We start from the raw sequence: 12750 nt of genomic DNA, 5'->3' as shown, positions 1-12750 counted from the left end.
TTTTTTTGAGACGGATTCTTGCTCTGTCGCCCAGGCTGGAGTGCAGTGGCCGGATCTCAGCTCACTGCAAGCTCCGCCTCCCGGGTTTACACCATTCTCCTGCCTCAGCCTCCAGAGTAGCTGGGACTACAGGCGCCCGCCACCTCGCCCGGCTAGTTTTTTGTATTTTTAGTAGAGACGGGGTTTCACCATGCTAGCCAGGATGGTCTCGATCTCCTGACCTTGTGATCCGCCTGTCTCGGCCTCCCAAAGTGCTGGGATTACAGGCTTGAGCCACCGCGCCCAGCCGAATCTTGCATTTATTATAGATAAAACCAAATCAAGGTATTCCCCTAAGGAACAAAATGTGGGGTAAATGAATGTTGAGTTAGCATGTTAGTAACATAACCTCAAAACAAAATGAATCCCCCAGTGTTGACAACTTTCTCCTCTGACCCTATTCCTGAGGTTGTGGTCACTTCTAACCCAGTCCCTTGGAACTGGTTGCAACTGAGTATAAGAGACATGCAACCATTTAGGAAGGCGTCTTGTCATGCACAACCCCAGGCAGGTTAAATAAAAATCTTGGGAGGTGGTGACTTTTTAAATTTCTGTTTTATTTTTTAACGTCTGGAGGATTCTGACGTGCAGGGAAGGTTGAGAGTCACTGATCTAGAAGTTTCTTTGATTTGTTCTGGTAAGATTATTAAGGCTGAAGTCTGAACTACTTCATTCACCTGATTTATTTAAGTTTCACCTCTCCTTTAAGCCAAGCTGAAATGCCCCCTTCTTCATGAGACCTTGCCTGTCACCTTCAGTTAGAAATACTTGCACCTTCTTCTAGATACGAGTCAATTATATTGAGCAAAACTTCTGAAAGAGCATTTTGAGATCTTCATAATCATGCTCTGCTTTGTATCACAGTGACTTTATACTCCATTTGATCTTGAGTTTTTTTGAAGTCAAGCTGCATACAGGGTTATGTGAGACTTAGGCTGGGCAAATGTCCCAATGGAAGGACCTTGGGCCAGGGCCTCAGCTCTGTGTTGGAAGTAAGGATTTCTTAACATAAATTTACAGACCAAATTTTAGGTCACAGTCCCGGAGCAGTGTCAGGGTTAGTGATGTTACTCAAATCATTCACAACCATGATATTTGTTTATAATTGTCAGTTTCAGTACAGTCAATTCCTATGAATACCTGAACCCAAAATTTATAAGGGGGCAAACATAAGCAAAATAAATACAATATAGTAAATAATACACACCTTTTCTTGTCCTGTCTTTTGCACGAGTGAGTATGGCACAGACTCAGCTTGTCAAAGTTGGTGGAGTCTTGCCTAAAAACTGCTCCTTCTCTTAGACTTTCTATGTCTGTGCATAGGACCAACCTTATCTGTTAAGGGTATTTGTTAAAATTACTGCCTCCAGGGCCCACCTACTATCCACTGACTCAGAATCATGGGGGGAAGATGGAGTCCAGAATTTGCTTTTAGACAAGATTCCTGGCTCTTGGGCTACAAGTGTCCATAGACCACATCTTGGGAAGCACTGACCTCCAAAATTAAGTCCCCAATCCTTGGCACTGGGTTTTAGGTTGAGAGTGTTGTTATGAAGATATGCAGGGCACACCTGGGTGTCGATCTTTCTGTGTGGTTCCCATGACGGTACCTGTGGCCCTCACTATCTGGCCATCATCTGCACTCTGAGCCTGATCTGCGTCTCCTCACCACAGCCCTGCACCCCTGTTACATGAAGGAATTCCTGGGTCCCCCAAACAGGTCTTAGGTCTTTTAAAAAGTCCCCTCTGTCAGAATTCTTCTTCACCTTTTTTCTAGGCCTGTTAAATTTCTATATATCATTTAGGAACTGGTCAAACTATAACCCCAAGCCTTGACGGTCCATTGCCGAGTTTGTATTTCACTCCCTGGGCTCCCTGTGGCCTGGAACCTGGCCCCTTTTTCAGCACTTGCCACAGTTTTAGTCATCCATAAGATGCTGTCTGTATGTGAAGAAGCATCTCTGTAACCCACATGTCCAAGATGACCCTCTTCTGACATGTTCCTTCACAGTCATGGTTTCCACTGAAATCACAGATGGAGAAGGCTCCAAGGTCCAGCCGTGCACTGTGGTGGTGACTGTGCTGCCCCGCTACCATGGAAATGACTGTCTGGGCGAGGACCTGTGAGTAACACAATGCCACACAGACATTCTAGCCATTGTTTATATTTCCTCCAGAGTTGGCTGTCCCCCAAGTTGTTAACAAGTGTCAAAAACATGTCAGGAACTCATCTTCTCAAGATGGAGCAAATAAAAAAGTCCAGGTGCTATCACTGCACTCCTGCTAACTCATATTTGCATGGCATTTGTGCAGGTGCTTCAGAGCCTATAAAGCCATTTTCTTCCTCCTCCTCTTCTTCTTCTTCTTCTTCTTCTTCTTCTTCTTCTTCTTCTTCTTCTTCTTCTTCTTCTTCTTCTTCTTCTTCTTCTTCTTCTTCTTCTTCTTCTTCTTCTTCTTCTTCTTCTTCTTCTTCTTCTTCTTCTTCTTCTTCTTCTTCCTTTTCTTCTTCTTCTTCTTCTTCTTCTTCTTCTTCTTCTTCTTCTTCTTCTTCTTCTTCTTCTTCTTCTTCTTCTTCTTCTTCTTCTTCTTCTTCTTCTTCTTCTTCTTCTTCTTCTTCTTCTTCTTCTTCTTCTTCTTCTTCTTCTTCTTCTTCTTCTTCTTCTTCTTCTTCTTCTTCTTCTTCTTCTTCTTCTTCTTCTTCTTCTTCTTCTTCTTCTTCTTCTTCTTCTTCTTCTTCTTCTTCTTCTTCTTCTTCTTCTTCTTCTTCTTCTTCTTCTTCTTCTTCTTCTTCTTCTTCTTCTTCTTCTTCTTCTTCTTCTTCTTCTTCTTCTTCTTCTTCTTCTTCTTCTTCTTCTTCTTCTTCTTCTTCTTCTTCTTCTTCTTCTTCTTCTTCTTCTTCTTCTTCTTCTTCTTCTTCTTCTTCTTCTTCTTCTTCTTCTTCTTCTTCTTCTTCTTCTTCTTCTTCTTCTTCTTCTTCTTCTTCTTCTTCTTCTTCTTCTTCTTCTTCTTCTTCTTCTTCTTCTTCTTCTTCTTCTTCTTCTTCTTCTTCTTCTTCTTCTTCTTCTTCTTCTTCTTCTTCTTCTTCTTCTTCTTCTTCTTCTTCTTCTTCTTCTTCTTCTTCTTCTTCTTCTTCTTCTTCTTCTTCTTCTTCTTCTTCTTCTTCTTCTTCTTCTTCTTCTTCTTCTTCTTCTTCTTCTTCTTCTTCTTCTTCTTCTTCTTCTTCTTCTTCTTCTTCTTCTTCTTCTTCTTCTTCTTCTTCTTCTTCTTCTTCTTCTTCTTCTTCTTCTTCTTCTTCTTCTTCTTCTTCTTCTTCTTCTTCTTCTTCTTCTTCTTCTTCTTCTTCTTCTTCTTCTTCTTCTTCTTCTTCTTCTTCTTCTTCTTCTTCTTCTTCTTCTTCTTCTTCTTCTTCTTCTTCTTCTTCTTCTTCTTCTTCTTCTTCTTCTTCTTCTTCTTCTTCTTCTTCTTCTTCTTCTTCTTCCTTTTCTTCTTCTTCTTCCTCTTCTTCCTCTTCTTCCTCTTCTTCCCCTTCCTCTCCTTCTCCTTCTCCTTCTCCTTCTCCTTCTCCTTCTCCTTCTTTCTTCTTCTTCTTTCTTCTTCTTCTTCTTGACAGAGTCTCGCTCTGTCACCCAGGCTGGAGTGCAATGGCACAATCTCGGCTCACTGCAAGCTCCACCTCCCAGGTTCAAGCGACTCTCCTGCCTCAGCTTCCTGAATAGCTAGGACTACAGGTGCACAGGTGCGCACCACCATGCCCAACTAATTTTTGGATTTTTAGTAGAGATGGGATTTCACCATATTGGTCAGACTGGTATTGAACTCCTATCTCGTGATCCGCCTGCCTGGGCCTCCCAAAGTGCTGGGATTACAGGCATGAGCCACCACGCCCAGCCTCAATTTCTTCTTTTGTAAAACAGTTTTAAAGATACCATTTACATTTCACATAGTTCATCCATTTAAAGTATGCAGTTCCTTGGTTTTAATAATTTATTGAATTATGCAACCTTCACCATAAGCTAGTTTTAGACAATTTTCATCATCCCGTGAAAACCTTGACTTATTGGCAGTCGCTCCCTTTATCCACCACCCAGCTTTCTCCCACCAGCCCCAGACAACCACAAATCTGTTTCGTATCTACAGGTTTGCTGATTCTGAAAATTTCATGTAAATGAGATAATACAACATACGATCTTAAGTAACTGTCTTTTTTCACTTCGCATATGAATGAATGTTTTCGAGTTTCATCTATGTAGTAGAACATATCAGCACTTCATTCTTTTTTATTGCTGAATAATATTTTATTGTTTTTGAACATACCATATTTTATTTATTCATTCATTAGTTGATGAGTGTGTGGGTTGTTTTCACTTTTTGGCTATCATGAATCACACTGCTATGAACATTTATGTGCAAGTTTTTGTGTCAGTATGTGATTTCATTTTCCTTGGGTAGGTAACTAGGAGTGGAAACACTGTGTCATACGTTAACTACCAAACTGTTTTCCATACTGGCTGCACCATTATATTCCCTCTAGCAATGTATGAGGGTTCCGGTTTCTTGATATCCTAACCAACAATGGTTATTGTCTTTTTGTTCACAGCTGTTCTAGTTAGTATGAAGTAGTATCTCATTAAGGTTTGGACTTGCATTTCTCTAGTAATTGATGAGGTTGAGCATCTTTTCATGTGCTTTGTATATCTTCATTGAAGAAATGTCTGCTTAGTACTTTACCCATTTTTATGTAGGTTATCTGTATTTTTATAATTGATAACCTAATTAAAAGGTTTGTTTCTTGATTCTCAATTCTATTCCATCAGTCTGAATGTCTCTCTTCATACCAGTACTATGCTGCCTTGATTACTATAGTTTAGTAGTAAATTTTGAAACTGAAAAGGCTGAACCCACTAACTTTGTTCTTTTTACAAGGTTGGGTATTTCAGGTCTCTCATATTTCCATATGAGTTTTAGAATCAGCCTGTCAATTTCTGCAAAAACAAAGCAGCACAGGCATGGCACAATGGCTTTCATGCCCACCAGCCTCTTCAGCCTTCCTCTGGCTGGGGCAGACTGGGGTTCCAGACACCTGCTGAAGGGGATAGAAAAACGAAACAAAACAAAAGCCAGCTGGGATTTTCATAGGGATTTGTCAAGTCTGTACATCAGTTTGGGGGGGAGTATCTTGTATCCTATAACCCTGTTGAATGTGTTTGTTAGTGTTAATGGTTTTTCACTGAATTCCTTGAGATTTTCTGTATACAAGATCATGTCATCTGTCACTAGAGATAATTTTGCTTCTTTCTTTCTAATCTGGATGCCTTCCATTTCTTTTTCTTGCCTAATTTTCTTGACTAGAACCTCCAGTTCAGTGCTGAACAGAGTGGCAAGCGTGGAAATCCTGGTCTTCTTCTCAGTTTTAAGGAGGAAGCACTCGGTCTTTCACCACTTCATATAAACATTAGCTAGAGGCCTTTCATAGACAACCGTTATCAGGTTGAGGATGTTCTCTTCTATTCCTAGTTTGTTGTGTGTGTATTTCATTATAAAAAAGTATTGGATTTTGTTAAATGCTTTTCCTAGGTCTATGAAGACGATTATATGTTTTTTGTCCCTTAGTCTGTTAATTTGTCAAGGTTTGGATGTTTGTGTCCTCTCTAAAATTTCTGTTGAAACTTTATTCCCAATGCAACAGTAGTAAGAGGTGGTGCCTGTAGGAGATGATTAGGCCATAAGGGTTCTGCTTCATAAATGAAATTAGTCACCTTATAAAATGACTGGAGGGAACTAGCTAGACCCTCTTTTGTTGTTCTGTCCCTTCTGTCATGTGAGGTCACAGCCTTCTTCCCCTCTGGAGGAGGCGGCAACAGGTGCCACCTTGGAAGCAGACAGCAGCCTCAGCAGACACTGAACCTACTGGTGTCCTGATCTCAGACTTCCCAGATTCCAAAACTGTGAAAATAAATTTCTGTTCTTTATACATTACCCAGTCTCAGGTATTTTATTATAATAGCACAAACAAACTAAGACACAAGTTATATAAAATTGATTGATTTTCAGATGTTCAATCACTCTTACAGTCTGGGAACAAATTCCATTTGGTCGTGATGTATACATCTTTTTCTGCATGCTAGGTTTGATTTCTAGTACTTTACTGAGAATTTTGTCTATGTTCGTAAGAGTTATTGGCCTGTAGTTTTCTTTCTTTTCCTGTGTTGTCTTTGTCTGGTTTCAGTATCAAAATAATACTGGCCCCAATCAGTTTGGAAGTATTCCTTTTTTTTTTTTTTTTTTTTTTTTTTGAGACAAGATCTCCATCTGTTGTCTAGGTTGGAGTACAGTGGCACGATCATGGCTTACTGCGGCCTTGACCTCCTAGGCTCAAGCCATCCTTCCACCTCAGCCTCCCAAGTAGCTGGGATTATAGGCACATGCCACCATGCCCAGCTAATTTCATCATGTTGCCAAGGCTGGTCTCAAACTCCTGGGCTCAAGCAATCCTCCCACCTTGACCTCCCCAAGTGCTGGGATAATAAGTGTGTGCCACCACACCTAGCTTCCTTTGCATTCAAATATTTGGAAGATTTTGTGAAGGATGGGTAGTGATGCTTCTATAAACATTTACCAGCAAAGTTATTTGGACCTGGCATTTTCTTTGTGGAAATTTTGAAATGACTAGTTCAGTATCTTAACTATTCAGATTTCTGTTTCTTCTTGAGTCAGTTTCAGTAGTTTGTTTCTTTCTAGGAATTTTCCATTTCATTTACATTCTCTAATTTTTTTGCCATACAGTTTTGTATGGTGTTCTCTTATAATCCTTTTTATTTCTATATGGTCAGTAGAGATCAATTTTATTCCTGATTTTAGTAATTTAAGTCTTCTCTTTTTCCCTGTCTTATTTTTTGTCTGTCAGTCTAGCTAAAAATTTGTCATTTTGTTGATGTTTTCAGAAAACCAGCTTTTGGCTTCATTGATTTTTTGTTGTTGTTGTTGTTGTTTTTCTATTCTCTATTTCATTCATTCCTACACTAATTTTTATTCTTTTTTTTCCCCTTGTGCTTGCTCTGGTTTACTTTGATCTTTTTTTTTTTGTTTTGTTTTGTTTTGTTTCTTAAGGTGAAAAATTAGATTATCGATTTGGCATCTTCTTTATAGCCATTTATATCTTTAAATTCCCTTCAAGCACTGATTTAGCTGCACCCAATGTGTTTTAGAATGTTGGTGTTTTCATTTATTAATCTCAAAGCATTTTGTAATTCTTGTTGCAATTTCTTCTTTGAACCATTGATTATAATATTTAGGAGAATGTTTTTACTTTTTCACATATTTGTAATTTTCCAAATTTCTTTTGTCATTTATTTCTAATTATTTAATTCCATCATGGTCAGAGGATATACTCTGTATAATAGCAGTAGTTTAAAATTTGTTGAGTTTTGTTTGTGACCTCCTATATGGTGTATTCTAGAAAATGTCCCATGTGCACTTGAAAAGAATATGTATCTGATTTTGTTGGCTAAAATGTTCAATGGTTGTTTGTTAGGTCTAATTGATTTATATTATTGTTTGAGTCTTATGTATCCTTGTTGATTTTCTGCCTAATGGTTCTATCCATTATTAACAGTATTATTGTTTTGAGTTTTCTGTCTGTCCCTTCAGTTCTGTCCATTATTGCTCATGTATATGGAACCTGTTGTTAGGTCCCTATATGTTTACAATTTTTTAATCTTCCTGATGAATTTACCTATATTATCATTAGAAAACGTCCCTCTTTATTGTTACTATCTGTTTTTGTCTAATTTCTTTTTTGTCTGGTATAGATATAACCACTCTACATGCTTTGCTGTTACTGTTTGCATGTCTCTTTCCATCCTTTTACTTACAACCTAATTTTATCCTTGAACCTCAGCTAGACTCCAGTAGACAGCATATAGTTGAATCTTGGTTTTGTATATAGTCTTACAATCTCTGCCTTTTGATTGGATCATGTATTCACATTTAATATTATTATTGATGTGGTTGGATGGATTTATGTATGCCATTTTGCTTAATTTTTACATGTCTCATTATTGCTTTGTTCCTCTGTTTCTTTACTGCCTCCTTTTATGTTAAGTATTTTCTAGTATACCATTTTCACTCCTTTAATGATTATTAAGTATGTATTTTAGATATTTTCTTAGTTGTTGCACTCAGGCTTACAATATACACTTTAACTTACTAGAAACTACTTCAAATTTATATTAATTTCAGCAAGATGTAGAAAATTTACTCCTCTATAGATTCATTTCCTCTTCCCTTTTTGTGTTATGATTATTATGTATGTTACATCTATCAGTGTTACAAACCCAACAGTCCAATATTATAATTATGGTTTTATAAAATGTTCTGTCTTTTTATTTTTTCTTGAGACAGAGTCTCGCTCTGTCGCCCAGGCTGGAGTGCAGTGCCACGATCTTGGCTCGCTGCAACCTCCGCCTCCTGGGTTCAAGCGATTCTATTGCCTCAGCCTCTGAAGTAGCTGGTATTACAGGCATGCGCCACTATGCCTGGCTAATTTTGTATTTTTAGTAGAGATCGGATTTCTCCATGTTGGTCAGACTTGTCTCGAACTCCTGACCTCAGGTGATCTGCCCACTCCGGCCTCCCAAAGTGCTGGGATTACAGGTGTGAGCCACCACACCTGGCCAATTTTCTGTCTTTTAAATAAACTGGAGAAGAGAGCACAAATATGTTTTTAGAAATTGCTTTTAATGTATATTAATCTTATTTAGTATTTTTGTTTGTCTTCATGTCTTCCTGTGGCTTTAAGTTACCATCTAGTGTCATTTCTTTATTCTTATATATAATAAAATATATAGTTTTATTCCCACCTCCCTTATTTGTGTTTTTTGTTTTTGTTGTTTTTTGTTTTGTTTTGTTTTGTTTTGTCTTGAGATGAGGTCTCGCCCTGTCACCCAGGCTGGAGTGCAATGGCATGATCTTGGCTCACTGCAACCTCTGCCTCCCGGATTCAAGCGATTCTCCTTCCTCAGCCTCCCAAGTAGCTGGGATTACAGGTGCACACCACCACACCCAGCTAATTTTTTGTATTTTTAGTAGAGATGGGGTTTCACCATGTTGGCCAGGCTGGTCTTGAACTCTTTACCTCAGGTGATCCACCTGCCTCAGCCTCCCAAAGGGCTGGGATTACAGGCATGAGCCACCGTGCCTGGCCTTTGTGTTCTTGTTATATTACATTTCTGTGTGTTATGGGCCCGACAGTACAGCTCTATAGAAATGTCTTTATGGAATGGCTTTTTAAATAAGAAGAGAGAGAAAAAGGTAATTCAGGAACTTAATTGTTTAGCATTTCTCTGAGTTGCTATTCATTTTCTTCCTACTTTTTCTTCCTGTTATTTATAATCTCTTGCTCTGTCTTCAAGTTTCTAGATTCTTTCTTTTCTCAAATTTACTTTTGAACATCTCTTTTGTTATAATTATTATATGTGTAACTTCAGAATTTCCCTTTGGTTCTCTCTATAACTTATAAATTTATAGTTTCTGTCTCTTTATTGATAGTCTGTATTTGACTAATCATTGTTCTCACTTCCTTTGATTTTTAAAACTATGGTTTCCTTTCATTCTTTGAATCATGTTTATAATAGCTGTTTCAAAGTCCTTGCTAAATCCAACATTTGAGTCTCCTCATAGGCATTTTCTATTGCCTGCTTATTTTTCTCATGTTTGGGTCACACTTAATGTTTCTTTGGATGTCTCATAATTTTTCATTGATAACTGGACATTTTAGATAGTGTATTGCAGCCACCCTGGGGATTGGCCCACCTCCTTTTCCTGGGCTTGTGGTCATTGTTTTTGCTTGTTTGGTCATTGGTTTATATGTTTATTAGTTTGACAAGATGAATTCTGTAAAGTATACTTCCCCTCATTGTGCAGCCAGTAATGTTTCTGCTCAGATTTATTTGTTCTTTTTATCTTTAGCTTGGGTTCCTAGGGTTTTAGTCTCCACGAATCACTTAGTGGTCAAGGGTGAACTTAAGCATATGTGTATAGAGCCCATGATGCATTTTCTAATCAATTAGAACATGATTTCTGATTAATTTACTTCTTGCAATGACCCACTGCGATGTATCCAGATGAAAATTTCTATTTTGTACATTTGGAAACTGAGGCTCATTTATTCTCTTAAACAAACCTTGAGCTCATACAGCAGATAAATTGCAGAGCAAGGGCTGGAACTGGCCTTTGACCACATGCCTAGGCCTCTTTTCACAATATTGTGTTATCTTTTCCAGTGCAAGTAAGTATGCTGTTTGTAAATAAGTAAATAAATACCCAATTATTGAAACCCGGAGTCATAAACTCCGGCCAGCTGTAGCACGGTGGTATCTCTGTCTGGCTCTGGAATACATTCTTTCACTTGCCATGATGCTTCTATATTAGTAGCTGGTTTCTTGTGCCTTTTTTACTTCTGATAAAAGGAGTTTTTGTAAAATTTTATATTATGGCTTACTGCCTCTTTTTAGAGTTTCCATTGTACAGACCAATTCTCCTTTGCATCATTCTCTTTCTACCCTGACCTGTCCAAGAGGTATTTTTACAACAAAGCCCATCCCACTCTTGGTAGGCAGGGTGAAAAGTTTTGCCACGTGTTGGAACAGTAATGATAACTCTTGTTTTTCCTTCAGATATAATTCCAGCCTGAAAAACCTCTCTACCCTCCAGCTGATGGGGAGTTACACAGAAATCAGGAACTACATCACTGTGATCACCAGAATCCTGAGTCGTTTGTCTAAGGAGGACAAAACTGCCTCCTGCAACCAATGGTCACGAATACAGGATGCATTAATTTCTTCAGTATGCAAATTAGCTTTTGTAGATCAGGTATGGCCCAGAGGAGGGTGAGTTTGTGTCTGTAAACCTTTATCAAGTGGCAGGGCTCATGATTGACTGGCTCACTAGCAAGTTGTCATGCTTTTGAAACACAGGCAAGAAATGAGACCAAGAGGGCCAGCTAGCTCAGTTCCCATACATGGCTGTGGTCTCTCTAGTCAGCTGATATATATCACAAATGAATGCTGCTAGTTTATAAAAGGGAGAATGACCAAGTCAATCACTGTTACAGATAATTCTGCTAAAGTTTGTTTAAGTACAACTTATGTAAAACAGTCTGATTTTATCTTGGAGAGTTAAGCTCACAATTGTGTGCAACTTCTGAAGAAATCACCACGTATTCAAATGTGACTGTCCTTGCTCACAGAATTTCTGCAACTGCTGTCTTATAATTGTCAATAGAGAATATTCACATCTACAAATAATACATCTTATTTCATTACATTTACAATTACTTCACTTGATGTAATTTTTTTCTCATTCTTCCTGACCCTTTTTTAAAATGTTGCTTAGTTCTGGCTGGGTGTGGTTGTTCACGCCTATAATCCCAGCACTTTGGGAGACTGAGGCAGGCGGATCACAAAGTCAAGAGATGGAGACCATCCTGGCTAACACAGTGAAACCCCATCTCCACTAAAAATACACACAAAAAAAATTTAGCCGGGAGTAGTGGCAGGCGCCTGTAGTCCCAGCTACTCGGGAGGCTGAGGCAGGAGAATAGTGTGAACCCAGGAGGCAGAGCCTGCAGTGAGCTGAGATCACACCACTGCACTCCAGCCTGGGCGACAGAGCAGGACTCCATCTGAAAGAAAGAAAGAAATGTTGCTTAGCTCTGTTCCCTTATTTCATCAGCCTTCATGTCAGTTCCCTGGTGGGGTGTGCTGAGGATGTCCAGGGGCACATTGAGGAGAGATGTTGGATTTCCAGGAAAACCGGACACCACAGTAATGGTCTCTCTACAGAAGGTCTGGCTTCCAATTGGTCTCTTGGCCAAAAAGCAGGGAATCTGTGCTATTTCTACATAGGCAAAATGTAACTTTAACCCAAACAAGCTAATTTTCCTCTCCCTGCATTTTCTTTTTGTTTTGTTGTTGTTTCTGCCGGTCAGGAAGAAATGATTGATTCTGTTCTTATGTTGAGGGACCTCGTGAGCTTCTCTAATAAGGTAAGTGCAGTTTTTTCCCAAGAATATTTTCCTGCTATTTTATATAGTTTTGAGGGACATGATCAGTTCTTGAAAAATACACTGTCCAGAATCATATTTTGACACTTAGATTAGAAAGGTGATTTTCCCTTAAGAATTCATCTGAATAGCAAAGCCCATCTCAGATATTTTGAATATAGAAATTTGGAACCCAGTCCAGGAGCGGTGGCTCACACCTGTAATCCCAGCACTTTGGGAGGCCAAGGCAGGCGGATCACAAAGTCAGGAGTTCAAGACCAGCCTGACCAACATGGTGAAACCCCGTCTGTACTAAAAATATAAAAATTAGCCAGGAGTGATGGTGTGCATCTGTAGTCTCAGCTACTCGGGAGAAATACTCTACTGAGACAGTAGAATTGCTTGAACCCAGGAGGTGGAGGTTGCAGTGAGCCGAGGTCGTGCCACTGCACTACAGCCTGGGCGACACAGCGAGACTCTGTCAAAAAAAGAAAGGAAAGGGAGGGGAGGGAAGGGGAAGGGAGAAAAGGAAAGAGAGAAAGAAAAGAAAGAAAGAAGGAAAGAAAGAGAGAGAGAAAGGAAGGAAGGAAAGAAAGAGAAAGAAAGAAAGAAGGAAAGGGAAGGGAATGAGGGAGGGAGGGAGGAGGGAAGAAGGAAGGAAGGAAGGGAGG

At 39.2% G+C, this 12750-nt stretch overlaps 1 protein-coding gene across 1 annotated transcript in view; it reads left to right on the top strand.

Moving 5' to 3' along the window:
* The window catches only part of PKD1L1 (polycystin 1 like 1, transient receptor potential channel interacting), a 203514-nt gene that overhangs the window by 95938 nt on the left and 94826 nt on the right, over positions 1-12750 (top strand). The window contains 3 exon segments of the mRNA XM_017868553.1: positions 2051-2162; positions 10713-10908; positions 12026-12082. Coding sequence (XP_017724042.1) covers positions 2051-2162; positions 10713-10908; positions 12026-12082 — 365 coding nt within the window.

The sequence above is a fragment of the Rhinopithecus bieti genome, unplaced genomic scaffold (genome assembly GCF_001698545.2).
Source record: "Rhinopithecus bieti isolate Rb0 unplaced genomic scaffold, ASM169854v2 scaffold_3527, whole genome shotgun sequence".
NCBI lineage: Eukaryota > Metazoa > Chordata > Mammalia > Primates > Cercopithecidae > Rhinopithecus > Rhinopithecus bieti.
This window is presented reverse-complemented; position numbering and strand designations above follow the sequence as displayed.